The following is a 27,980-nucleotide window of genomic DNA, read 5'->3' on the forward strand; positions in this document are numbered from 1 at the left end:
CAATACAAATGTTTATTATAATATCATTTGTGAACTGGAGAGACGGTTATGTGGTTAAGAGCATAGGCTGTTCTTGCAGAGGACCTGGGTTTCTTTCCCAGCACCCACGTGGTGGCTCACAACTATCTGTAACTCCAGTTCAAGGGGACCTGTCGGCCTTCTCTGACTTCCTGGGGCACCTGCACTCCTGTACATAACCCCTACATAAACACTACACATATACACAACTTTTAAAATATTTAAAAGATATACTACTTTGTGCCTCTAAAATTAGTTTTTGTTCAACTAAACCTCAAGTGAATGCCTTTAAAATAAGTACTTCCGGAGGTTATAGTAATATTTTGCTTTTCTAAAAATGTAGGATTGTCATGAATGCCCTTGGCATTTGGAAGTTTACAAAGATTTCTGAGGATAAAGCATACTTGTTTGGGCTTGCTTTTGTTATGATTTTAGTTTTGACTTTCTGAGACAGGTTTTGTGCAGCCAGGCTAGACTCAAATTCACTAGGTAGCCAAAGATGGCTTTGAACTCCTGACCCTCCTGCCTCTACTTTCAAAGTGCTGGGATTGTGTGTGTGTGTGTGTGTGTGTGTGTGTGTGTGTACTGCCACACCTGACAGAGACATAGTTTTCTCAGAACCAAACTGTCTTCAATAAAGGCTGAAGGTGGGGCTATGGATCAGTTGGTAAAGTGCTCACTGTGCAAGTAAGGACATATGTTGGATTCCCAGGACCCATGTTGTAGAAGAAAGCCAGGTGTGCTAGGGCATGCTTATAATCCCAGCCGTGGGGAGGTGGCGTGGAGATAGAAATATTCCTAGGGCTGCTAACCAGCTAGCCTCGCTACCTGGCAAGTTCTAGGCCAGGAAGAAGAAATGAGAGACCCTGTCTCAAAAAAAAAAAAAAAAAAAAAGGTAGTCAGTACCTAAAGAATGACATGTGAGGATAACCTCTGGCCTCCACATGCTTGTGTACACACGTGTGTATACACACTCACACATACACACACCAAAGGGAAAATATGGTTGAAGGAAAACATGAAGGAGCAGGGCTGTGAAGGCCATGGGTAGTTTGTCACAGTGCCTGTCCACGAAGCTGGGAGGCATCTTTTTTCTTTCTCCAGGTATATGCTGGGATTGGGAGGAGGACTGAGTAAAACCCACAGCTCCTGAGAAACTCGGGGTGAGCTCTTACCCTGAACCCAGATGGCCCAGCCTGGGGAGCACCTCTGAGTCCGAGCCAGCAGGCAGTAGAGCCTTGAGAGCTTTTGCAGAGAGAGTTCATGCGATGTGCAATACAGAATCACCACTTCCTAGTGACGTGCCAGACACACAAGATGTGGTTTGGTTTTTCTTCCAGCAGTATTTTCGGTGGCAGGCCACTAGAAGACCAATCTGCTTGGTTTGTGGATGCCCCAGTCCCCATGGAGAAGAAAACAAAAGCTACTGTCATGTGATATAGGGCTTTGGCCTCTTTTATTTTCTTTTTACAGTCAATTCCATGTGTAAAAGACTTCATAAAGCATGTGGCTCTGGCTGGACCCCGGGGAGGGGGGAGCTGCGGAGGAAGGGGCTGCCTCTTCTGGATGACTTCACTAGGACCTCCACGTGGGAACATTGCTGGGCTTCGGGGTTATAATAAGCAGGAAGTTTATGGAGTCTCCCTGAGACTCATCTGTGCCTTTGGAACAGCTGCTTACAACACAGAACAGGAAAGGCACAGGCGTGCAACACATCCTTGCACATGCACCACGGTGAGGTGACTCACAACATACGGAAGAGTGGAGAAAAATGTTCTCTTTATATCCCACGTCATTCCACCAGACTCTCACATCTAAAGGACACAGAATTCACTTGACAGACATTTGGACGGCACTATTATGGTCAGTTGCTCTCTTAAAATATACACTGCAAAAATATTTACCTTTCCGTTCTATGAATGTCATATAGAAATACCTGTCTGCCTTTGCTATACTCTACACACATTCATTAGCTGTCTCTATTCACCTACACACAATCCTTATCGAGGCGTTAGACCGTATTGATCTGGCACTTAAAAAAATATCAGACACTGGGTTCATGTTGGTTTTAGTTGGGGGAGGGGGGATGGAGGCCATCCTTCAGGATGTACTTCTGTTAGTAAGGCAAAATTATGCAAATGAGGAAATGGCATGGTGTTTTGGTCTGTTATGAAGCATGAAGGTTAAATTGCTACGGGCAGTTTCATTATGGAAAACTGGTGCTGTTGACAAGGTTGAAGGTTTCTCTTCAGGTCACTTCCCTGCTCCCTTTATCTTGAACAGTAGGTCCACATTTCTCAGAATCCAAGCATGGCCACCTATATGCTGTAGCCTCAGAGTGACCATGTCACGTATCGGACTATCTGGGAATGAAAAGGGCTGGGCCACACCGGATGCTCCCTGAAGGAAACAGAAACTGTTTGCACTTTTGGTTATTGATATGTGAAAACGAGGGGGTGAGGGTGGGGCTCTGTCCTAACGTGAACAACCATGGTCTCCAGTTCCACGCCCTGATGGTCCTGAGCTGGCCCCCATGTGGCGGGACTGCAGCCTCAGAGGAATCCTTCCCTCCACGTCGCGTCCCTGACCAGGCAGCTGCAGCACTGGATGGCGGGCCACCAGCTGCTGCAGTTCAAGGGTTCCACATTGGCTTTGGTCATCATCACCTTAGAGCTGGAGAGGCTCATGCCCGACTGCTGTGCTCCTATATCTGATCTGCTAAAGAAAGCACATGTAGACATCAGCTTGGCCCTTCTGGCTGACACGTTCTGTGCTCAATGGGGTACCCATGGCCCTTGTTCCTTTGTGGGCTCCAGAAGACGCACTGAGCACGCCAGCTACGGCAAAAGGCTGACCGTAAGCCATGCTCTGTATATGATCATGCTCTGTGTTCCCCGGTATGGCAAACCTTGAACTCACAGGGAAGGGGTTTTGCTAGTGAGGAACAAGAATACAGACAGTCTGATGGCCATGATCGGGAATGGGCGGAGGATCCGGGTGCTTAATATTGAGGATTATAACATCCAGACCTTCCTTCTACATGAGTGTTTGGTGACAGGCACGGAGTGGGGGCCGTGTCAGCAGCTCTCAGGACAGATTAGGATGGAATGGCAGATTAATGACAGTTAACTGAGGTTGAAGATGAAGGCTCCTAGGATGGCAGTTAGTGCTATGAAGTAGGGTAGTCGTAACATGCTCGAAATGACCCACGTGATCATTCTGGCACTGACTGCTCCTGTACCTGTCACCCGGCTCCCTCTAAAAGCTGGGAAGTCTCTGGATCTGAGCATCCCCACGCGGTTCTGGTTTACACCTCCTCAGGTCCGGATGAGAGAGCAGCGCCATTTCCCCTGTGGACTCTGAAGCCCCTCGTGCAGAGGACTTCATGCTAAGGATGCTTCTGTGACACATGCAGAAGGGATGCAGTCCTGTGCTGCTGGCTGGGTGACTGAGCCCAGCCTGCCCTGCAGCGAGGACACCTGCACAGATGGCAGGGAAGAAGCCAGCTGCCTGTCTGAAGCCAGTCTTAAAGCTGTGGAGCCCAGCTGGCCAAGATGCCGGCTGGATCTGTGTCAGTCCCCAAGCTGGGGACTTGAATGACTGGGCCATAAATTTAGAGGTGGCCCATGAAACTCTTGTCCCTGTGAGCTGCTCTTTTATAAATGTGCTAAGCCATGGGGTGGGGGTGGGGTTGGTACAGTGTGTTGCCAGAAACTCACTGTGTGGTCAGGGACCAGACAGGCCACACTGTGAGGCAGGGTACCATTTTGCCTTTCCTCTGGTTTTGCTTATTGGAGCTTCCCCACGCATACACTTATTTATTCTGTGGACATCAGAGGATAATTTGCGGGAGTTAATTCTTTCCTTCCACTTCATGGGTCTTAGGGAACCAAACTCAAGTTGGCAGGCTTACCTGGTGAGTCATTTCACCACCACCACCCCCTTTTTTGAGCCCAAATTGCAGCCCGGGCTGACCTCAAAGCTAAAATCCTCCGGCTTCAACCTCTGGAGTTCTGGGATTGCAGGCACATGGATGGCACCACATCTGGCTGTCTGAGGTGTCTGTAAAAGCACACTTCAAATGGTTTCAGTGCTGCTGGAGACCTTTCTATTAACGGACTCTTGTGCACCTCTTGCTAGTCATATATACCTGGAGCCCTATCCTCTGGTCCCTGTCATAACTGTCCTCCAGGTAGGTCCTGGGAAGACTAGGAGAAAACAGGGATAAGGGTATTTGCTGACAGTGACCAGAAAGCTGACATTCAGATGTCTCCAGCTACATGCGGCAGGCCGGCAAGGTAATAAGCGGACTGGCCTCTTGCTGCTCCACCCAGAGGCCAACATGTGCAAGACACTGTGTGAATGGGACAGGAGTTCATCAAGGGTTCACACCAGTGTGGATATCCTGTGGCACTGGGTGTCTGCTGCATAGCACCTAGGCCTATCAGCCAGGTGGCTCTAGCTGTAGAATGTCCCCCTGTTGATCCCATTCCTAAGCTCCTGGAGAAAGAAGGCAACCCCAAGAGCCCCGTGCCAGAGGAGGACGTGGCCTGTTGCTGGCGTATCTACAGATGAAGGAGCTCCTCTTGGGCAGCAAATGCTGCCATTGCTAAGACTCCATCAGGGGTCTGTTCTGCTTGCCTTTTCGTTGTTTACCAGGAACTCACCTCGTCTCAACACACACATGGGGATCCCCATGGTTGGCGCTAATCTGAACACAATCCACCTTCCTCTGTCCCCACCTGGGAGGGCCAGGGGCTAGCGAAGGCCTGAGGCCGGAGGAGGTGGAGATGGGAGAAAGACCAGAGGCAGCTTGTTCTCTCCAACCACCAGTCCAGCCTTCATCCAAACATTTCCGTCTCCCAAGGCTTCCCACCTCCACAAAACCATCTAGGGCCCACAGCCCACACCACCACACTTCGAACAATGACCCCATTTCCACTCTTGCCCGGTGATCCTGATGGGATGTCCAGCTTTAGCTCAGGAATTAAGGATACAGATAACCAATATTCAAATTGCAGCTCGTCCACTTGTTTGCTGTGCTGCCTTGGGAAATTATGGAACCTCTGGGACTTCCCCTACTAACTGGGACAATACTAGTATCTGACCATAGGATGGTAAGGATTAGAGACGTTAGAGCATGTCATTACAAGAGCTGAGCACACATAGGGTGAGCTGTCTCAAGCCAAGCTTTCGGAACAAAGACGTAACCTCCTTGAGGGCAGGGTCTGCCTTCCCTCAGTCTCGGACCTGCAACTCTTCACAGTGTCTGCACCATGATTCGCTAGGAAACAATTCTGTTGGGAGCTCTGCCTTCACAGAGGTCACAGCGGAAGCAGGCTGTACAGGCCACAACTGCGGGATATTAATATGCTCAAGAAACTTGAATCAGAAAAGCTACTGCCCAAAAATGACACTGTAAAAAACTCAAAATAAATGCAAAATTTAATGAAAACAAATGAGTACAAAGTGGATGGGAAGAAACAGAAACAAGTCAATGGGTGGAGGAGTAAATGGATTAACAACTGAAGTGGTTTTAGAGATGCATGGTAACGTCATAGACAAGCAAGCTGGCTTTCCTGGGCTGCTTACCCAGTAGGAGCCCCAGACAAGGGGTGTACACACACACACACACACGAACATATACAGGGCCAGTTTGTACAACCACAAGGTTCAGGCCTCCCAGCAGGAGGGGGAACACACACCCTGGTTGGCCTGGGATATAGCTGCTCGGTGGCTGTTGACTTGGGAGAGAAATCAGTCCCCAATCATGCTAGGTAAGCTGTCCAGCATTTTGTTTTTTAAAATTTAACATGGGGTCTTCTTGCTAAGTGGCCCAGGTTGGCCTTGAATTTGTGATTCTCCTAGCTTAGCTTCCGGAGTGCCTAGGATTTGGCATGATTATTAACTGGATCTTTTCTCTCTCAGAAGTCCAGGTCTGAACCGTATCTTAAACGGTGACTCTACCACAACACGAAATGGCTCAAGGGAGACGCAACAGCAAATGTCAACATGATCCTATGACAGTCCCATGACGCCAACAAACGACAGGGAAGAAAGAGGAGGGAGTCACAGCCTCGAGGGGCAAGCTTTACGTTTTTCTTGCACACCAAGGATTAATTTAACCTCAGCTAAAGATAACAAAATCCCACGCAGCAGGGGAAAAGCTTGCCATGACTGACGGGATCCATGGGAAGCGACTTAGACCCTAGAAAATGCAAGTCAAGTCTCCCCAGGGATGCCAGCAAGCTTTGGGCCAAAAGGTAGGCACTGACCATAACAGCCTTCCAGTATGCCTGAGTTGTGGCTGCTGCGCTGCAGGTGCTGGTGGTAGGATTTGTTGGCTCCAGAGTCCCCAGCATGGACTCTGAGCCAGCAGTGGACCCGCTGGGTCATCCTAGTCTCGAAATAGACTGGCTAGGAGAGGCTGCTCTGAAGGTCAGGCTGAACCTAAGTGAATACACCTTCAGATATACAATTTCCCTAAGAGGAGCGGCTGGCCTGCAGTTCACCTCTGCCTCAGACATGAAGTTCAGCATCAGCTCTGCCATGACCAGAGGTGGACTAGCTGTGACGCTCACAAGGCTTCTAAGGCCTGAGCTGAATGTTGGGTCCTTTTGCTTAAAACGGCCTCTCTAAATAGTTTGAGAGTCCAGACTTTTGGCCAGGATGCACCCTGATCACGAAGGATCTTTTCCTTAGAGCATCACTAAATGCATTTCTCCTGCTGTGTGGAGCCTCTCACAGCACAGCGGCCTTTGGGGAGGTATTGTCACAGTGCACCCACAACAACCTTCCCCTCCAGCTCACTCTGAATGAGCCATCATCTCAGGACAGGAAGAAGCCAGACTGGTCCTGGATGAATAGAGGCAGGCCTGGCAGGAAGGGGGAAACGGTGGAGGGAGATGAGGGCGTAAAAATCTGAACGCAGCATGAATCAGTGTGGACCCCTCAGGCTCTCAGAGAGAAGCCCCTGGGTGATCAGCTCCTCGGGATGCAGCCGATCTTTCTGGGGAGCCTGGTGTCCAGCTGGTGCTGCACCAACAACCCCGAGGCTGGCAAACCACCAGGAGCAGAGCAGAATGGGTTTTCTCAGTACTTTCCTTGCTTTTATTTTTGAGACAGGGTCTCATGTAGCCCAAGCTGGCCTCTACCTCACCGTGTAACTGAGGCCTGTCTCTGGCTTCCCACCACCCCCCAAGTGCTGGCATCACAGGCCTGCACCATCCCACCTGGCAGCCACTTTCTTACAAGTGTTCACCTGGAAGCCAGAGCTGGAGGGGACGTTCTTAGCCCCCAATCTTTTGTTTTTCTCCCCCGCCAAATTGTCCTAATACTTCAGATACTGTTATTTTCTTGCACCACGACTCGGCCAGGAAAGAAGTAACAATGACCTTGACATGGCAGCCCTTTCCCCGATGAGCTGAGCACACTGGTCGGGAGCAGGTGTCTTATTTGGAGTCAGACACTTAACACACATGCACTTGGTCCCTGCACAGGTAGCACCTCGAGGGCAGAGACAAGGGTTTGGGCTGCTGTTCCATTTACATTCACAGTAAAAACGCTGGGCGTGGTCTTGTTCGGGGTCCACTGCAGTCCAGAAAGAAGTTCCAAACACTGCCAGAATAGGAACTTTATTTCCCACCTCTCCCTATATGTTATAGGGCTGCTTTCTATGTAAGAAGGTTTAGAGATCTTTTTAGTTTAAAAAAAAAATCAGGGAATCTGTGTTACTTATAAAAATAATGGGAAAGATAGATATTATTTGTCTTTATACTGGTGCCAAAATAAAAATTTAGAAGTGTTTAAAAATTATTAAAATTAAGCTCTAGGTTAGAAAAATGAAAATGAAGGGGAAACAGGCGAATTCTGCAGCGAGTGTGTATATACCGGACCACAGGCCACGCCTAGGGCACCACATGAGTCACCACTGGCTGGAGCCATCACTAGAGTGGCACATAGCTGCTCCGTCAGGGAATAGTGACACTGTAAATGGAAGACCAGCCACCGGCTCTGGAAAAAATAAACCTTGTCAGTTTGGGATTCCAGCATTCATGGCTCGGACACGTTTGCATAGAGAGGGGTGGCTGGCCAGGCCAGCCGGGGGGCCAAGGCAAGGCTGTAAACACTGGAGTCTGTACCGGCTCCCAGTCCATCCTCACACCATGTTATGAGAGAAGGGCCACAAGGTGTAACTCAAGCAACTTAACACATGATAGTCTAAAGTCCGCTCTTGACATGTAAGTCTGTGCGTGCTTTAACTGAAAAATAAAACAAAACAAACAAAACAAAAACAGACACATTAAAAGATACGCAGACCAAATCAAACAGAAGCAAAAGACAGCAAGGTGGACACTGGGAAAGGGCAGTCAGTTTGGCATTTGTGACGAGCAAAGCAGGGAACTCGCTTCAGTTTGTGGCGTCCCGGGCTGAGGGTCAAAATCTGATTGGGAAGTAATTTCGCAAAAATTGATTAAAATTTAAAGACTGAGTACAAACCAAGTAAAGCCATAAAATGGCCATGAAAACACCCACTCCCCAGATGCAAGCCTGGCCCACCCTATCCCACGGGGCCAGTGACCCCTGAACCCCAACTCTAGCTTCAAGGTACAGAGTCCCCTCTCCCAGGGTCAAACTGACTGAAGCTCTCTAGTGTAACCACCCAACAGAAAGCACTGGCCTTTCAGACCCAGATCTGGGAAACAATATTCCAGGAGACCCGACAGCTGGGGCAGGCAGGCTTCCACTGAGAGCTGTTTCTTCACAATGGGGGTTCTACCCTAAGCTGCTCTGTAGTGTCTCTCTCTCTCCCTCCCTCCCTCCCTCCCTCCCTCCCTCCGCCCTTTCTTTCTTTCTTTCTTTCTTTCTTTCTTGCGACAGGATCTTTGCTATGTAGCCCAGGCTAGTTAGCAACTCATTACATAGCCCAGGTTGACCTCAAAGTTAGGAGCAACCCTCCTGCATTTGCCTCCCCAATATGCTACCACACCTGGCTGGCGCTGGGGCTTCTCCTAGTTTCTTATTTGGGGACACTGTCTACTTTCACAAGATTGCCTGTGCCACGCTGGCAGGGAGCAGGGCAAAGTCACTTTGAATATACAGACTCTGTCCCATGTCCCCCTCACAAGGAGGGTCATTTCTGCTGCCAGCTTAAAGCCCACACTGGTTGCACCTCAACCTCCACACTCACCAAACGAAGGGCTGAGCATAGGACCAGGGCTGAAAGCAAGTGTAAAATTCTCCAGACTGAGGGCAAATGGGCCTAGGATCCTCTGGGAATAGGTAGCTGGGATGGGCTGTCAGGCATCAGGATGGGGAAGACCATAAAAGGGGAACCCCTGCCCCAAAGCAGAGAACAAACCTTGGGAACCACAGTGTGCATCTAGTCCTAAGTGCTGTGTCTGCCCCAGGGAGAAGCACTTTAAGTTTGAGGCAGGAAAGTGTGTGTGTGTGTGTGTGTGTGTGTGTGTGTGTGTGTGTGTGTGTGTGTGTGTCAGGGAATGACACCTAGGGTGAGGCAGGATATAGTTGAGTTCATGCACCCAGATGCTGAGGCAGATGGGACCACCTGAGTTTCTGAATGAAATAGAGCAGGAGACTGGGAGTCACCGCAGACAGGGTACCAGACTCCGCGATAAGAACACGGGAAAGGACTGTGGAGGACACCAACATGGCTGGGATGGAGATCAGTGGTAAAGAACTTATCTAGCGTGTGCAAGGCCCTGGGCTTAGTCCTTACAATCACAAAAATAATAATAATAATAAATAGTTTTGTTTTTGTTTTTTGAAAAAGAAGGCAAAAGGGGTGAGGGGTGGGGCAAGCAAAGAAAACCGCTAAGGAAACGTGACTGGGAATTCTGTGTCCTTAAGCTGACACACCTGGGAAGAGCCTCCTGTCTCCTGTCACTCTCTACTCTACAGGACTGCTCCAGACCCTACAGCAGGAACAGCCCCACTCTAGGCACAGTCCTGGAGCCCTGCAGGGAGCCACCACACTTCCAGTCCTGCAAGCCTTCCAAAGCAGCTGCATAGAGATGACAGGGACTGGGGCAGTGGTGACTGGCCTGTCCTGATGAGTGCCTGCTGTCATGCGTCACCATCTACCCGCTAATATGAGTTCCACAACCCCAGCCTCAGAGGCCTAGGGGACATGTGCCACAGCCGCTCAAGCAGAAGCACAGGATCTTTTAGAAGCCAGCAGGAAACGAGGACAGTCCCACATTCATCCCTCTCCTGGCCAGATAGATTTGTCCCAGTATCCTGTGGCTATACCTGCTTGGCTGTCCCCTGCTACTGGCTGCCCATGTGACCCAGCTCCTTCACTACAAAAGCAGGGAAGAGGACTCAGATGCTGAGGATGCTGGGGGAGGATGAGGGAGGAGAGAGAGAGGTCCAGACGGTGAGACAGCGAGAAGACTAGTGCGAGATCAAGATGGAGGTGCACAGTGGAGATCAAGATGGAGGTGCACAGTGGAGAGCAAGATGGAGGTGCACAGTGGAGAGCAAGAGAGGCGGTGAAGGCAGACCGCGGTGAGCGTGAGGCTGAGCAGTGACCCCGGGGGCAGAGAGCGGGTGTAAGGAGACAGCCCAGGGGAGATGCCACTTACTTCTTCTTGTCCTTGTCTTTCCTCAAGGGCTGCTGTGAAGTGGCATGCAAGGCCTGAGACTGCAGGGCCTCCATGGCTGCCTTCCTGCAGTTGAAGGCGTTGGTCTCCTCCTCCAGCTCCCTGCGCTTCTCCTCCACCTTGCGCTTCTCCTCCTGGTGGATTCGCTTCAGGTGCTCAAACTTCTCATGGAGCTGGGGAGGAGGGGGAAGAAGGGAGGCAACTGGGTATGGGCAGACTAGGTCCCCTACCTCCCCATCAGCCAGCCTGCCCTGGCACTTCCTCTCCGCAGCGAGGCCTGACACACACCTCCCGTTCTTTCTCCTTCAACTCAAGTTCTGTCTCCTTCACTTTGTTGACGAACATCTGTCGCATCTCTTCCTCCTTCCTCTGCAGCTCACTCAGGAACTCCTTCCTCTTGGCCTCGTATGTCTCTTGGAGGCTGTGGAGACCCAAAGGAGAGGCCAAAGGTAGAAGTGGGGCTGTCAAGAGCAATAGAGTCAGGGAGATGCTGGGGACAAGAGGATTCGGGGCTCCCACCAGCCTCTGCCTTCGGGCTTACAAGGCCTGAGAGAGCAAGTGCTGGCGTGACAAGAGTGGCTGAGGCAGCACAGCGCAGGCTATCACCTGAAGGGCTGGCTGTCACCATCACTGTCCTGGAAGCCCATCTCCTCCAACTTGCAGCGTCGGTAGAGCTCGTAGTGCCGACTGTGGGTCTGCTCCCGCAGGTCCTCCATGTTCACCCGAATCAACATCTCCCGCAGCTTCACGAAGTCACAGTGGTTCTCGTTCTCCACTGAAAGGGGGGGCGTGAGAGGCATGAGACAGGCACGCAGATAGGTGGAGGACGGCGGGGCAGGACTTGGGTGCCTTGGTGGCTCCAAAGCAGCATGAGGCAGGTGTGCAGATCGGCAGGGGGAGAGCAAGACAATGGTCAGGGGGCTTTGGTGGTTCCCCAGAGCAAAACAAACATGCAGATGGTTGGGGGTACAAGCCAGACAGTGGTTGGATGCCTTCACGGTTCCACAGCATGAAACAGGCATGGAAACAGGCAGAGGAACAGCAGGAGAGTGGCCACATGCCTCAGGGAGCTCCAGAGTGAGGCAGCCATGAAGATGGGCAGAGGGTAGCAGGACAGTGGTTAGGGCCTCGGCTGGCAGGACACAAGGAGACTGAGCTGAGGCCCCAGCTGGGGAGAGGCTCGCCCCACACTCACCCTGCACCACTCCCCAAGGGTACTGTCGAGCTCGAACCAGCTTGTTGCCCACCTTCACCTCCTCTGTGCTGCCCACCACAGCAAAAGGCAGGTGTGCCTAAAAGGGGGCCCAGGTATATATGTGAGCGCTGTGCTGAACAAGGGGGCAGACTTTCTCACACCCCTGCACCCTAGGGAGGGGCCACCGCCTTTGACAAGGCTCTTTTACAAGGGTTAGAGGCTCAGTTCCTGCCTCTCTCAGAGAAATGCTCTAGACTCCCGACTGGGTTTTCCTGTCTGTGGTGTGTTCGTCTCAGGCCAGCACAGCTCTCTGACAGGACCTGTGACCCCTGGTCATATAAGTGCTTGCTCCTTCAGATATCACATTCCCACCCTGAGTTTACCTGTGACACGCAGATCAGGGGACCCTTAGTGCAAACCCAAAATCCAAATCCTCTAGTCTGGTGCCCACAGAATTCAGGCCTGGGAGGCATACGCGCCTACCCACGCTGTGCAGGATAACATTCTGGGAAGCTGAGTCCCATCTCAGACTGGTGTCCTCAAGCCCTCTGACTCGGGAGCCCCGAGGCCCCTGCCCAGCACTCACATTCATGACTGCGTTGATCTCTGCAACAGCCTCGTCGTCTGTGGGGAACTGGTAGATCTGGACTCCATTGCTGACCAGCTCACCCATGATCTTGATCTTGAACTTGTGGAGCTCGCTCTTGGAGATGGTGTCGGCCTTGGCAATGATGGGAATTATGTTCACCTGTGAAGGTCGGGGGCAGCAGGTTAGTTGCCTATCTTGAGTAATGATCACTGACCATGGACAAACACTAAGAGCAGAAAATCAGGAAGACAGGGTCTCCAATGATCAGTTGCGGCCACTATGATATCAGGAACCTTAACAAGTAGCTGTAATGCTTCTCTGGGCCCCAGCTCCCCAGTACAACTTCCCAGCACCCCATCTGACCACCAGGGGCATATTCAACTTGGACCCAGGATGCTCTAAAGGTCCAAATTGGCCTTGGGTCAGACAGAAACAGTAGTGGTGGCCAAGCCAACCACTAAGCAGGCAAGATGACCCAGGAATAGCAGCTATGGAAAAAACCTGGAACTCTCCCAGGCCAAGGTTACCCTATTTTTCATGGTGACAATCAACTCCTGAGATGAAAAGGCAGTCACAAGGGCCGAGAGAACTAAGAGGATCCGGGTCCTCCAGGACCCCCAGACCTTGCCGACACCCCATGAAACTGCTCTCTATCTCTACCCTCATTCACAATTCCATCTGAGTCATTCTCCTCTCCTAGTGGCTCAGAAGAGAGCCGGGGGAGCCATGTCAGACAGGAAAGAAGCGAGGAGAGGAAGTAGAGATGAGAGGCTGGAGGAAGAGGGACTCTGGGCAGAGGCTCTGCAGGAGGGCTTCGTCATTGTATAAGGAAAAAAATAGACAAAAAGCAGAGCTCCAAGTGAGAAGGAAGTTGCTGAGAACGAAGCTCTGAAAAGCTCAGTGAGGACCAAGCTGACCACAGGGTGACCAACTGCAGTCACCACACTGCCTTTCAGAGGCAGATGGCAGAGGTCAGCTGACAAGGAGGGTACGTACCTTGCTATCTAGTTTCTTCATGGTCACCAGATCCAGGGATTTCAAGGAGTGCCCGGTGGGTGTGATAAAGTAGAGGCACACATGGATCCTCGTGTCGTGGTAGTCAAAGAGGGAACGGCGGATCTTCAGCTCCTCCTGGAGATAGTTTTCAAACTGCGCGTCGATGTAGTCAACTATGGGCCTGTAACTACAGACAACTTCATCACCTGGGAGGCAGACGCTGGTTGCAGCAAGGGCAGCCTAGAGCCCAAGCCAGGGTATCCCCACTCTCCTCCCTGCCCTATCTAGTACAGGAGGCTGACTGACCCCTTCTTATACCCTCCGAGAGGAAGAACTGGTCTGTCAATGGCCCAAGACCTCAGCCCTTCCCCCACAGCCTTCCTAGGTCACCTTAACACTATATGTATGGGGCAGTTTGAAGCAGGAAGTGATTGGGAAGTTTTAGGATGAGGATCAATCAGTTTGGGGTGGCCAAGGCTAGGTGGAGCCGCCCTTCCCGCCTCTTGCCTGTCATCCTTATTGATCTGGTCCCCAAAGCCCACAGCATCCACGATGGTCAGTTTGAGATGAACGTTGCTCTCTTGGAGATCGTAGGTCTGAGGCCGCAGGCGTACACATTCCTCATGGTGACTGGCTTCCTCGGTCTCAAAAGTTGTGTTGAAGAGTGTATTCATTAGCGTGGACTTGCCGATCCCAGTCTCCCCTGGTGAATGGGGACAGCAGGGAGAGAGAGAATATCAAAGTCTAGAACCAGGGCCATCTCTAGCCGGCAGCCAGATGAGGGGGGCTCAAAGACCCTCAACTCCAGAACGAGAGAAGGGAAGCAAGCCCAAAAAGGTCTGTGAAATGGCTCAGTGAGTAAAGGCACTTGCCGCCAAGCTTAGCAACCCAAGTGTAATCCCTGGGGCCCACATGGTAGGAGGGGAGAAGTGACTCCAAGTTGTCCCCTGACTTCCACTGCCATGTGCTCCCTCAAATAAAATGAATACATTCTTAAAAGGGGTGGGGGGAGAAAGGGAAAGGAAAAGAAAAAAAGAAGAAAGAAAACAATATTCAGAAGAAAGTCATAAAGGAAGCCTTTGATGTAAGACATGGCTAGGCAAGGCATGTGACTTTTCCCTAGGGAGTGGGAAAAAGGCAGTACCAGGCTATGGAGATACCACTGTGTTTTGAGACTAGGCTTCAAGGGGACCTTGAAGTCACACAGCCTGTTCTGAACATCACCCTTCTTAGGCCAAGGTGGTCATGACTCCACAGGAACAGGACCTGAAACCACCAGGAGCTGTCCCTGTAGCCTCTTCCCAAGGGATACCTGCAGAGGGCCCTGCATAGTCTTTGTGCCTCTGGGAGTCCTGGGCCTTGAACACCTGGAGCCTCCCCAGTCAGGTTGTGTTTGTTCCAAAGTGCACATGAGATTTACCCTGTGATCTGGTGACCAAGCAGGGTCTCGTTCAACCCTGTATCTTTGTCACACAGTAAGGAGAAAAGTGTTTGAAGATTTATTTTTATTTATGTGTGCATGTGCGTGTATGTGCAGGTACCAATGGGAGCCAGAAAGAGGGTGTCAGGTCCTTGGAGCTATAAGCAGTTGTGAGCCACCTGATATCAGTGCTGGGAACAGATGACCTCTGGAAGAGCAGTTATGCTCTTAACCACTGGGCCATCTCTCCAGCCCTGCCAGTGTTTGGTTTTTAATAAATGAATGAACTAGTGACTGAATTTCTATGATAAATACCCAGTGTAGGCAGCACTTTCATGGACCCACTTCAGTTTCCTCTTTGTGGCGACTGAGTCAGGTCCTGGATCTAGCCCTGCTCTTGATCCCGGCAGAGGCAAGACCAAAGCCGGAACCCAAGGTCTCCCCAGCTTGATAGGTGGCCGCACAGTGAGCACCATCTTCTGCCCCTGGCCAGGCCACTACTTACCCACACAGAGAATGTTGAAGCTGAAGCCCTGGCTGACTGACTTGCTGACCAGTTGGTCAGGGAGGCTGTCAAACCCCACATGACCGCCCAGGGACAGGCTCCGGGGCTCAGGCTCTGCATTCTGCCAAGAGAAGCACAGCAAGACAGTGAACAACCTGGGAAAGGAGGTATCTGTGTCAGACCAGCCCTGACCCTGGTGCCTGAGTTCTCAGCACCACCCAGGACATATCTTGAAGTCACCAGGGTTCCAACTCCATGCCACACTCCCCAGTGGGCCCCTGACTTCCCTCACTTTTGAGACTGGCTGGCCTTGAAATTACTACCCAAGCCGGGCGATGGTGGCGCACGCCTTTAATCCCAGCACTCGGGAGGCAGAGGCAGGCGGATCTCTGTGAGTTCGAGACCAGCCTGGTCTACAGAGCTAGTTCCAGGACAGGCTCCAAAGCCACAGAGAAACCCTGTCTCGAAAAAAAAAAAAAAAAGAAATTACTACCCAACTGCTTTGGTCTCCAAGGCATTTAAGATAACGAGAATGTATCACCACACCCAGTTCCCTGGATCTATTCACTAAACAGGGTCTCACAGCATTCAAGATAACCTTGAACTTCTAATTCTCTGGCCTCCATATCCCCAGTACTGGAATCACTGGCATGTGCTGCCATACCTAGCTTTATGCCATGCTGGAGATCAAACCCAGGGTTCTGTGCATGCTAGGTGAGCAAGCTACCAACTGAGCCACGCCTACACTCCCCCTTCTTTCGCGCTGTTCAATCAATTATTTATTTAGTGGGGTGGGGTGGGGCTCACACGTGCTACGCCCAGTCTCAGTGCTCTCCTTCCACGGCATGGATTCCAGTTCCAGGCCCCGAATTTAGGTGGTCAGCCTGGACAGCACCTTTACCACTGAGCATCTCTTGGCCCTCAGTCGCCCTTTTAAGCTGAGCAGCTTCCCTGAAGTCCTGGACTCCCTTGGTTCTCTGCCTCTTTGCTGGCCTCTGACCTTACCTGGCCCCTACCCAGCACATCAGGCCCTCCCAGACAGTGGTCCTGTTTCCTGGCACCAACCCCTAACGTTTTATGCATCATGGCTCTCCACCTCCTCTCCTCTCTTCAGGAAGCTCTCCACAGGCTGGGGAAGCTGTGCTCCCTATGCTTCCCACCCTGCCTGCCAGGACTCCACTGCTCACTTTTAAGTCCACAAACACCATCTTCAGACTTTGCTGCCACGTCGGAGGTGCAACCTGCCCACCTTACACAGGACTCCATAGTTCGGCCTTCCTTCCTACTGGTGGCAGCCTGAGGATCAAATGCAGGACGGAACAATCTGGAGCTTATTTTTAGGTGAAACTGAAAATCACCAAATTGAAGGCATGCTGTGCTTCGCCGAGAAGACTGCGTATTTATCCACGCTCTCTCTCCAAGGGTGACGCAATCCAACATCCTGTAGTCTGCCGCCAAAACTGACCAAGTCAGCTGTGTCTACAATCCAAACCACACCACGCGCACACTACACACACACACACACACACACACATACACACACACACACAGCACACACAGCACACACACACACATCACAGCAGAACACTTAAAAAGAAGAAGAAGGAAAAAACAGGCCAGCCTATGCCTCACTCCCCTCAACTTTCTGACAGTTCTGGGCTCCAGGGACTAAAGGCAGCACTGAGGACTGCACAGACCCCCCCACCCAGGCTTAGCAGCCCGACCTCTCCTCTTCTCTCACACAATGTGGTTCCCTCTGTGGAAGTATGTGCAGGAGGGGGAGGTCATCACCCCCAAGTTATTGCCCAGGCTGCACAGTGTCTACCCAGGAACATCAGGGACCAAAGTGGACATCCATCTCTGGTACACCTACACACACGGAATAATGGGTACTGCCTTGACAGAGACAGTGTCCTTCCCTGTCCTCAAAAGACTGATGTGACCTTCTGGCTTTCCTGAGGGATGACTCTTGCCAATGCCAGCCTTCCTGATCACGCATTTGGCATCAATAACTCGTGGCCCAAAGTGTCCTACTTACTGCAAAGAGTCACCCTCCCCTCAAATGTCCGCTAGCCTGAACAGTCATAGCATAGCACAGGAAGAATTAGTAACACCCAAGGTGTCTCCTACATGATGCAGTGACCAGAATCAGACTATCAGATCTCCCGCTGGCAACAGCCCTGCCATCTGGTGATAGTCAATCAGCATGATGCCAAAGCAAGTGGCCCGGGGGGGCCTTTGTGACTACCCTGTGATCATCTGCGGAGCTAGCCTAAGACTAAAGGGCAGCAGGGCCAAGAAAATGGCAGAGTAGCTGGGGAGCTCCTGTCTGCCCTCCCTATCGTCCCTTCTCTATGTGTCCCTAGCTGGGTGGGGCCTTAGTCTCCACAGAACAAGCATGCACAGGACAGGCGAGAGTGGGGGAACTCCAAGGGGAGACACAGAAGGCCAGGCATCTGAGTTTATAGCCTCAGAGAGGAACAATGCTCACAAGACAATACCAGCCATTTGCTAAGAACTACCTTGTAGCCTGGCAGTGGCGGTGCACGCCTTTAATCCCGGCACTCAGGAGGCAGAGAGAGGTGGATCTCTGTGAATTCAAGGCCAGCCTGGTCTACAGAGTGAGTTTCAGGGCAGGCTTCAAAGCTACAGACAAACTCTGTCTTAAAAAGTCAAAGGAAACCTACTTGTAGAAAGTCAGGTGGTAGTGGTACACACCTTTAATCCCAACACTTGGGAGGCAGAGGCAGGCGGATCTCTGTGAGTTCTCACCAGCCTGATCTACAAAGTGAGCTCCAGGATGGCCAGGGCTACACAGAGAAACCATGTTTCGAAAAACAAAAACAAAACTAAAGAAAGAGAGAGAGGGAGAGAGGGAGAGAGGGAGAGAGGGAGAGAGAGAGAGAGAGAGAGAGAGAGAGAGAGAGAGAGAGAACAATCTTCTATCTTGTAGGACTGGAAAGAGATGACTCAGAGGCTAAAAGCACTGACTGCTCTTCCAGAAGTCCTTCCTGTGTTCAATTCCCAGCAACCACATGGTGGCTCAAAATCATCTATAATGAGATCTGGTACCGCCCTCTGGCATACAAGCATATATAATAAATAAATTTAAATAAATAAATATATCTTTTAAAAAACTTGGCTTGGCCGGGCGGTGGTGGAGCACGCCTTTAATCCCAGCACTCGGGAGGCAGAGGCAGGCGGATCTCTGTGAGTTCGAGACCAGCCTGGTTTACAAGAACTAGTTCCAGGACAGGCTCCAAAGCCACAGAGAAACCCTATCTTGAAAAACCAAAAAAAATAAATAAATAAATAAAAAATAAAAAACTTGGCTTGTGTGAACTAAACCAAAAGAGTTACAGTCTCTCACTTATCGTTTCCCACCCTGTGTGGTACTAATCAAGGCCCAGTCCCCGCAGGGGTAGCAAGCAGAACAAGCCCTTAGGTCTGTTGGTCTGTGGCCTTGGAAGACTCCCAACCTTGTAGTCAGTCTGTACAGCAGGTACTGGGACAGCCAGCAGGGAGAAGGTGAGGCCACCACATCCTTGACCCCAGGTTTTTTTCTAAGCTCAAGTGCCACAGAGGTCAGGGAAGCTCCGTAAATGGACAAAGAATCAATATATAGCAATGCTGACCACCAGTTACAGCCAACATTTATGAGTTCTAAAATACACAGTTTCCATCTTACTTACTCCACATGGCAGCCCATGAGGACCACTGGGGCCGTGATGACCACTGGGGCCCCGTGAGACAGAGTTAATTACAAGAGGCCAAGCTGTTATTTACAAGGGTCTGAATGGAGACAATGTAACCGGGAAACACACACTTCTGCCCTCAGACAGCAGCTGACATGGTCAATTTAGAATCCTTGAAGGAAGAGGTAGAAATGGCAGAACCCATGCTCAGACATGGCCCAGGGTGGCCAGAGGTCTGTGATTCCAATCAACTGTGGGAAGGCAGGTCTGTTGTTTAGAAATCTGATTCCCCTGCCCCCCAAGAGATCCAAGCAGGGCATAGTAACACATAATCCCAACGTTAGGGAGACTAAGGCAGGAGAGGAGGATAGGGAATTCAAAGCCATTCGGAACTACACATAGAAAGACCTGTCTCAAAGCAAAAATAAAAACCATAAGCAACTTTGGCATGTTCGGGAGGAAATGCTGATGAGGCTATGGGGGCTAGGATCACGACTTCAAAGCCAGCTTGGACTACCTAGGGCTGAGGGGTAGCTCAGAGCTAAAGCACTTGCTAACCATCTGTGAGGACCTGATTTCTATCCTCAATACCTCCCAAACAAAACAAGTGCAAGCCAGGTACGGTGGAACACACCTGTAATCTCAACTCTGGGCTGCAAAGACGACAGACGGGAGAATCAGGAATTTAAGGTCATCTCAAGTACTTCGCAAGCCTGAGGACAGCCTGGGCTACAGGGCGATTCCGTCAAAGGAAAGAATGTGAAAAGGAAAAAAAGGAAATAAAAACAAAAGAAAAAAAGAAAGAAAATACTGGGTCAAACATGGTGTTTTATCATTTCAGAGAACGGATCTAGACCAAAGCCATTACTGCACAAGCTAAAGGATGCTTCCACTCCATTCTGGGGGCATGGAGGCCGTGGGAGACTTCCATGAGGATGAGCCTTTAGATTGGCAGGCCCTAAACAGGCACAGATCTTGCTGACTCTGGCCCTTCTCATATCCAGCAACCTAGGGTGCTCACTAGGGGTTCTAAATGTTTATCTTCAAAGACCCCTGCCAGAGGGAGGTTGGCAGTTTGTAGATCTGCACACAATAAGAAACTCTACGAGCCAAGAACCCCCCTTAATCGCTAACAAGCTCCTGGATCCCGAGCCAAGCCCCAAATTTCTAGTCATCCTTTCTTCAGCACATCAGAGAAAACAACCGAACTAAGACGTGCAATCCTGCATGTCTGGTCATCCAGAACAAAGCAGAGGACCTTGTTTATTATACAGCCCAGTGGGTAACTGGGACACCCTCTCCTGGTCCAGAACTGCTCTGTCTGAACCCTCAGGATCAGCCCTAATTGACAGACACGAAGAACTGCTCATTTTACTAAGAGTTGAGTGGCATCTAGGGAGAAATCAGGTCTTGGAGCTTGTCCCCACACAGCAGACTATACTCCAAGGCTGGGAATCATCAGCTCAAATACCCACACTAACAAGGCTGCCAAAGCTGTGGAAGAATATAAAAAAACAAACCCCCTCGTACGGGGGGGGGGGGGGCTGGAGAGATGGCTCAGCACTGGTTGCTCTTCCAAAGGACCCGGGTTCAATTCCTAGCACCCACATGGCGGCTCACAACTGTCTATAACACTGGTTCCAGAGGATCTGGCACCCTCATATAGACATACATGTAGGTAAAACACCAATGCACACTAAATAAATAAATCCCGAAACCAAGTAGGTTGTTGGGGGGGAATCAGAGTAGATACCCAATCTAAGAAATGTAGTTCCTGAATCCTGGATCAAGAATCCTGAATCCTGGATCAAACCTAGCCAGGTGGTGATGATGGCACACACCTTTAAGCCCAGCACTTGGGAGGCAGAGGCAAGTGGATCTCTGAGTTCGAGGCCACCCTGGTCTACAAAAAGAGTTCCAGGACAGCCAGAACTATTGCAAAAAGAAATCCTGTCTCAAAGAAACAAAAAACAAAACAAACAAACAAAAAACCCCGGCTCCCTAATGCCAGCTCTTCCACAGACTGCTCTGGCCTTCTTGGCTATCTTAGGACTTGAAATTCCGAATGCTTTGCCCTCTCATTCCTCTCAAGGCATCCTCAGGTATACCCTGCCAATCAGACGGGAAGCCCACTCCTCGGGAGAACACTATCCCAGACTGGGGAGCAATGGACCCAGGACACTATACCACTGAGCCTTCTCCATCCATGTTCCTGGCACAAAGTAGCTTCAGCTAATCCCGAGCAGCCTAGGCCTTAAAAATAGCCAGAGCAGAGGCCTCTGGCCAGAACTGTGGTGTTTAAGCACAACTGTCCTTGAGCCCAAGAGGAATCCTAGGAATTTTCCCAGGAAAGGCTTAGGCTCTGGTTCCAGGATTCCAAGCAAGCTTCTAAACCCAGGTCAGAGGTTACGAGAAATAACTGAAAGATTTTATGTGGGAGGACAAAGATGGAGAAGGTGTCATCCTGGACCTAAGGAGAACAGAAGCAAGACACACCTGTTCTAAATCCAGAGGATACCTGGGCAACACTGTCTCTCTTCTACAGCAGCAACAGAACACCTGGAAGGAAAGCTCAGCCCCAGATCAATCTTCACAGTGCCACGGTGGTGGCCCCAGTGTTAACAATGGGGAGAAGGCTGTTGGGCCACCAGTCACCCTCACTAGACCAGTCATCCCCCATCCTTCTATAGGGAGACCAGGAACTTGGTAGCATAACTACCCTCTGCCCCTCCCTGTTCTCCTAGGCCCCAGTACTTGGTCGTTTGCTTCTCTAAGATACTTTCTCCCTCTTCCTATAGTCAGGCTACAGCTCATCAATGAAGAATGGTTCGATCCATAGTTCCATCAAAATTAGGTTTCCGGGAAACCAAAAAGCACAGTTCCTGGGCCATGCCTGTCCCCGCCACCCACAGGCCTGTGAGACAGAGACATTCTTAGGCTTTGATGTGCTGCAGGGAGGAAGAGGAAATGTTCCATCCTGCCACTGCACATATGGGACGCTCTGCTGCAGAAGGCACAGCCGCTCCAGGTGGAGGCACAGCCGCTCCAGTCTCCGCCTGGCTAGGCTCTAGGGGCAGCCACCGCTGTCTGCCAATGGGGAAAAGCCACAAGTGGTCCAACCTCATTCAAATGAGAAGGCTGCATTTCCTCATACATGAAACATCAGCCTTGGAATGAGGAATGTGGGTTCCAAATTGTCCCTGCCTTATTTACCACCACAGGACGGATAATGGTGCTGGCGAGGACCAGAGGGCGCGCTCCAGCACCGACAAGGCCAGAGGCGGCTTTGTAGGCACAGTTCTGATGCATTTGTTGCCCATTTACCCCAGCAGGAGGCAGAGAGTCAGCTTTGTCCCTGGGGAGAGAATCTTGGGTTCAGCCCCCACTAAAGCTCAGGTCCTGGGTGGCCCACACCCAGAAGGCCCACAGAAAACAGCCAGACAGCGTGATCAGAGACAGACTCTGACTTCTCCTGGTTCTGTCCCTCTAACTTGGCTAGGCCAGAAAGCCTACTAAGTACCTAGAAACCACCAGTCCTAAGAACACCCAATTCGCCTCCAGGCAAACAGGGCAATTGTAGCTTTTACCAAGAAGCTTCCTGCCCTGTCCTCTCCTGCCTCTTCCCAGCTAGGCTTTCCCAAAGGAGCCCTCAGGATGTGCATGACTCCTACAGAAGCTAATAAGGAACATCCCAGCTCCCTAACAAGGCATTCTGAGTCTGGGAGACATCCCCTTCCCCAAGCAGATGTGTCTCTCTTCTGCCTAACCAATTCCACATCTTGTCCACAAAGCTAGTTCATTGTAGAACACAGCTGGGAGTCTCAAGACCCTACAGGCAGTACAGAAGCAGGAAGCAGAAGAGGCCCTGAGAGATACCTGGAGGCCAGCTGGTCCTTGCTTCTCTGCTCTGTCATCCTGCAGCTGGGTCATGGCCCCAAGGAAGTTGGGTGTCAGCCAAAGACATCTGGGATAGTCACTGTCCCAAACACACACCACCACCTAGTTCATCCTGGGCTCAACAGTCCATCAAGGGGCCATCAGGTGGGCATTGGTCCCATCTTTGACTGACAGGCAACCAAAATCTGCTTCCTCACCCAACCTCAGCCTGCTGACATCAAAAAGACAGGAGATCCAAACACCCATCGTCACCAGGCAGTGGTGGCCCACACCTTTAATCCCAGCAGTCACACAGGCAGATCTCCGTGAGTTCAAAGTCAGCCTGATCTACAGAGTTAGTTCTAGGACAGCTAGGGCTGCTACACAGAAAAACCCTGTCTCAAAAATCAGAAACAAAACAAAACCAAAAAAATAAAAATAAAAGCATTCTTTGCCCCCCTCCCTCCACCCCCCGCCCCCCGCCATCCAAAGCTCTTGGACAGACCCTGAGTTCTCCGCTCCACCTACCCTCCCTCCTCCTTGGCACTGTGGTCAGCCTGTTCTTGCCATCGTCTCTCTTCCTGCTCCAAGCAGTCTGTAGTCAAATACTTCCTTTGGTCATCAACACCTTCTCACCAGACTCCTAGCTCTGATCCATCCTATAAGGTCCCAGTAAGGCTGGTTCCCTAGTATGGCAGGTAGGGAAGGAAGAGTAGGGTAACCCCACCTCCTAGAGAAAGCTGCAGAATTGTGGCTTTGCCTATGGCATTCACATGTGACCCCTCAATGCTAGCCACTGGGAGCTACACATATCTTCTGCTCAGCTATCATTTCTGTCCAGAAAGTTTTGGAGGGCTGCTGGTCACTTTCACAGGATACAGAGATCCCGGAGACAGGGGCCTTCAGCTACACTTGAGTGAGAAGGGCTGCCTCCCACACCCCTAGCTTTAAGACAAAACAGGCACTCCTTGGACGGCATGCTTGTTGGGGAAGTGTCAAGATTACAGGGGTGACAACGGATGTACCAGATGGTGCCGAGGATAAAGCGGAGATGGGGGGTAAGTGACTGGCTGGGAAGAATGCCAAGCATGAAGCAGCCTCACGTTTCTTCCCTCTCCCCCGCATCTTCTCTTTGCCCGGGCCCTACTGGGTCCCTCACCTAGGAGTCTGAACCTTGCTCCATTGCAGACAGGGAGTCCCAGGAGCCGGTCAGAGCAGGAGGGGAGTGAGCCTCAGAGTCCGAGACTAAGAAGCAAGAGAGGGACCTGAAGAGTGCGGCAGGAGTCTGACTGCCCAAGTAGAGCAAGAGATGACTGAACCTACTCAGGGCTGACCCCACCAACCTACACAACAGCCATCAACCTAAGCCCATGAGCTGACCAATCAGAGGTCAAAGATGCGGGGCCAGCAAGATGGCTGTGGGTAAGCTCTTCTGCTGTCACACCTGACAGCCTGAATTCCATTCCCAGGCCACACATGGTGCGAGACTCTGAAAGGTGTCCTCCAACCTCCACGTTCACACTTACATACATGCATACATACACAGACGCACAGAACAAGTAAAATATAATAAAGATAGGCCTATGATGTGTACAGGCATGCTGGGAAAAGTGGGTCAAGATACCAACACACCTCCATCTCAAAGTACATCGCTACGTGTTCATTTTTTTTTTTCAGGCAGCACTGAGGTTTGAACCCAGGGTTTCCTACACAAGTAAGCTCTCCACCCCTGAGCTACAGCCCAAACCCTTCTATGTGATCTTGTAAGTTCCAAACTAAGACAGTTTTCAGGTCCTCAAAGGGCTGCTCTGAGCAGCTTTGCACAAGCCAAAGGAGGCAGTGGATACCTGTCCATAGCAGCATCAAACCTGGGCCACAGCAACACCAAACCTTGCAGCTGGCGAAATATCCAGGCACGTCTCCGAAAAGCTGGAGACTACAGTTAACCTTCAAAAAGGTCTTTAAGGAATCAGAATGGTTGTGCACAAGATAAGGGAGGAAATTACCTTCCCAAGATGACAAGGTAGGGAAGAAAGAGGCCAGCTGTCTAAATTGCGGCCAAACTCCACCCAGTATCTCCACCCAAATTCAAACCCGTCCAAGTCCTCCCAGGAGGCTGAGGGCCCAGAATGCAGAGGGTGGGGGAGGCATCCATCCCTTCCACACAAGGTCCCAGAATTCCAGCATTACAGCTGCACCAGAGTCTGTCCCTCCCTGGGCTCTGGCTCACCCTGGGGATGAGAAGACTTCCCACAGAAATGATCCAAAAGCAAACAGAGGCAAGGTCCTCCCAAGCCACAGCTGCACAGTGCCGACACTCAGCTGACCCTCTGCGCATCGTCTCTGCCACCAGGCAAACGCATTCCCCACGGCATCTCACACACGGTATTTACTGAGTCCTTATCATGAAGCGCCTCACCTGCATTCCTTCACAGACGCCACACAGCTCTGAGGGAGACAAAAGTTTCTCTTGCTGTATAGACAGGGAACACTGAGGGTTAAAGAGCTTGCCAGAGGTCCCATGACCAACAAGTAGCATTTCAAGGAATCCTCTCAGGCCACTGATTCCAGTTGTTCTACCCTTACTCTCTTCTGCGCAAGACCAACTGTTAGACAAGCCTCTGACCTCAAGACAAACCCAGACATAACCTTCCGGTCAGCCAGGCACAGAAAATACAGCAGGCAGACACACACATCTTTTGATCGACTGGGCAGGTTTATAAGGACTCGGCTGTTTTCCTGAAGTACATAAATTCCATTTTACAGCCACAGGACTGAAGTGGATCTTGGGTTTGGCCCAGCCTGTGCAGATTCTCCATGGAGTCAAACTTACTTAACAGACACACAGCCCCCCTCTCCAGGGGGCACAGAACACACCAGGCTACACATTATGAAACCAAGATCTCTTGTTTTATTATACATATTCCCCCAAACCAACAAGTGTATTTTCAGATTAAAGAAGAAATTTGCATATATAAATTCGGATGACAGTATTTATAGCATAATTACATAAGTCCTGGCTCCCTTATTTAGCCCCAGAACCAATTCGTTATCGGTCACACATTCAGAATTCTCCCTCCCTCCAACAGCCCTGGGTCCTCCTCCACCTCCTCCCTCCCTTCCCCTCCTCCTCTTCCAGCCGACCAGGGCCTCACATGCTGGCAAAGGGACACAGCTTCCTTCACTGTCACAGCCTAGCCTCCAGACACACCCAAATCCAGCCTTAGACACCGAGAGGGCGCAGACAACCCCCGAAAGGCCTTCCTCCGCGAGCTTTGGCCTGGCTCAAGTCCACAGACACCCCTGTTAGGACCACCAAGAGACGTCAGCCCGGACGAAGACATTCCCTGACTGGGGCCCAAGCAAACACTCAATGGTTTGGATCTGGAATCACTTCAGCTCCTGAGAATGGCTGCCGCAGACCCAGAGCCTGCCACTGAGGCCCTGGACCTGTCTGGAGTTGTACCCAGGATCCTGGCTCCTGGGGGGTAGTGAAGGAGATGAGCAGCAGGCCTGGACTCTTCAGGACCAAAGTCTGCAACTCCCCTGAGCTCTTTCCGGAGTGTGTGTGTGTTGGGGGTCGGGGGGATCCCTGGATCTCTGGGGCTCCATCCTCACTCTTTGCACCCTGCTAACAGCACCTGCGCGGCTAAGTCAAGTCCCCAAAGGTGCAGGAACGCCCTGGGGAAGAAGAGTCAGGGGCGTCCGGAATCCTCCCCTTTGGACACGAGTCTGTCTTCACACCTGCCCAGAGCCGCCCAAGTCTTGGCTTCTTCCCGCGAAAAGGAGCTTACGTCGCGCGAAGCCCGACACGCCGAGACCCCGCTCCCGGGGTTGGCTCCGGGGTCCCTGGGTTCGAGGTCCCGCCGCGCGGTGCTGACAGCCTGCCTCGCGCCCCCTCCCGCGCCCCCGCGCGCCGCGGGCCTCACCGAGATGCGTTCCAGATCGGTGGCCGCCATGGCGAGCAGCGCACCGGGCGGGCGGGCGGACGGGCGGGCTGCGGGGAGCGCAGGGGCCGCGGAGGGGACGAGCCGGCTGCGGGACGCGCTCCGCCCGGGCGGCTGCGGCTGAATGGATCCAATATGGCCACTTCCTGGAAACTCCCCTTGGCGGCGGCGGCGGGAGAAGCCGCGGAGCGGGCCCCGCCCCCGCCCGCGGGACCGGCCTCCCTACCCCGCTCAACCCCAGCGCAGCACGCTCCCCGTGGCTGGAACCGACCCGGGGTCTCCGTGGCCGGGCGGGAGGTACTAGCTGCGGGTGCTGCTGGGACTTGTAGTCCGCGAGGTGGGGGGCCCGGACTGCCACGTCTGGGGGACCCGGGGCGCCTCCCGAGGCCTGCTGCTTGTGGCTGGGAAGCTAGGTCAGTGCACAGCACAGAGAGGTGCTGCATGCGCCCTGGGGGGCCCGCCTCCAAGCTGACTGTCCTTGCTGGAACCTGCAAATGCACTAAGACCACCAGCCTAAGGGTTCTTGTTCTGCAGGTCCGGGCGAGGCCCCCTCAGCCTCTTCTGCCTATACCGTGGGTCCTACCTGATGCTCTAAGCCTGAGTTAGGGCGGGAACCCCAGACTGGACCGGTGAGTCCGGCCAGGCAGCCTTTGGCTCCTTGCGCAATGATGAACCGGAGAAAGATGCACAGTTTGGGAAGCGGAGCTTCACCATCTACGTAGTATATTGCTAGTGATCCTCACCCTGCCTGTCCCGCGAGTTTGGAGTTCTGTCATTATGAAGATCGGGCCTTGGCTCGTTCCCATGGCATGCACATCTTCTTTCCCAACCTTACCATTAAAAAAACGTGCACAAACGTCTCCACGGGCTCAGTAGTCTTTTCCAGTGACTATACACGATCCAGCTCTCCCCAAGTCCTCCTTTCCCCGCCTGCCTCTCTGGTCTCACTGATAGTAAGGCAAGGTTTGCCTCTGTCCCTCCACTTCCTACGAATGTCCACCCCCACCTCCAATATCTTTTTTTTTAATATTTATTTATTATGTATACAATATTCTGTCTGTGTGTATGACTGCAGGCCAGAAGAGGGCACCAGACCCCATTACAGATGGTTGTG

General features: G+C 51.7%; 1 protein-coding gene across 6 annotated transcripts; it reads right to left on the reverse strand.

Moving 5' to 3' along the window:
* Nucleotides 1-1,452: 1,452 nt before the first annotated feature.
* On the reverse strand, nucleotides 1,453-26,956 carry Sept8 (septin 8). Of its 6 annotated transcripts, none has more exons than XM_005350090.3 (10): nucleotides 26,849-26,956; nucleotides 15,349-15,469; nucleotides 13,931-14,126; nucleotides 13,424-13,604; nucleotides 12,425-12,586; nucleotides 11,839-11,935; nucleotides 11,250-11,418; nucleotides 10,932-11,064; nucleotides 10,626-10,816; nucleotides 1,453-2,736 (listed from the first exon to the last, which is right to left on the reverse strand). In XM_005350090.3, the coding sequence occupies exons 1-10, from the start codon at nucleotides 26,876-26,878 to the stop codon at nucleotides 2,571-2,573; spliced, it is 1,446 nt and encodes a 481-aa protein (XP_005350147.1). In that variant the 5' UTR covers nucleotides 26,879-26,956; the 3' UTR covers nucleotides 1,453-2,570. The 6 variants fall into 6 exon arrangements, with proteins under 6 accessions (XP_005350147.1, XP_013202722.1, XP_013202727.1 ...); XM_013347268.2 differs by having other exon boundaries at nucleotides 1,453-2,733; nucleotides 13,424-13,610; XM_013347273.2 differs by lacking the exon at nucleotides 26,849-26,956 and adding an exon at nucleotides 26,714-26,819 and having other exon boundaries at nucleotides 13,424-13,610.
* Nucleotides 26,957-27,980: the final 1,024 nt, after the last annotated feature.

Source organism: Microtus ochrogaster, chromosome 7 (genome assembly GCF_000317375.1).
Source record: "Microtus ochrogaster isolate Prairie Vole_2 chromosome 7, MicOch1.0, whole genome shotgun sequence".
Lineage (NCBI taxonomy): Eukaryota > Metazoa > Chordata > Mammalia > Rodentia > Cricetidae > Microtus > Microtus ochrogaster.

What these genes read in the sequence shown, in the direction of transcription:
- Sept8 (XM_013347268.2), bottom strand. Translation starts at nt 26,878, where the DNA reads ATGGCGGCCACCGATCTGGAACGCATCTCG. An exon ending in CAGATCAATAAGGATGACAG is followed by an intron (nt 13,611 to 13,930) that starts GCAAGAGGCGGG and finishes AGTTGTCTGTAG; the next exon opens with TTACAGGCCCATAGTTGACT. An exon ending in TGAAGGAGAAAGAACGGGAG is followed by an intron (nt 10,817 to 10,931) that starts GTGTGTGTCAGG and finishes CCTCCTCCCCAG; the next exon opens with CTCCATGAGAAGTTTGAGCA.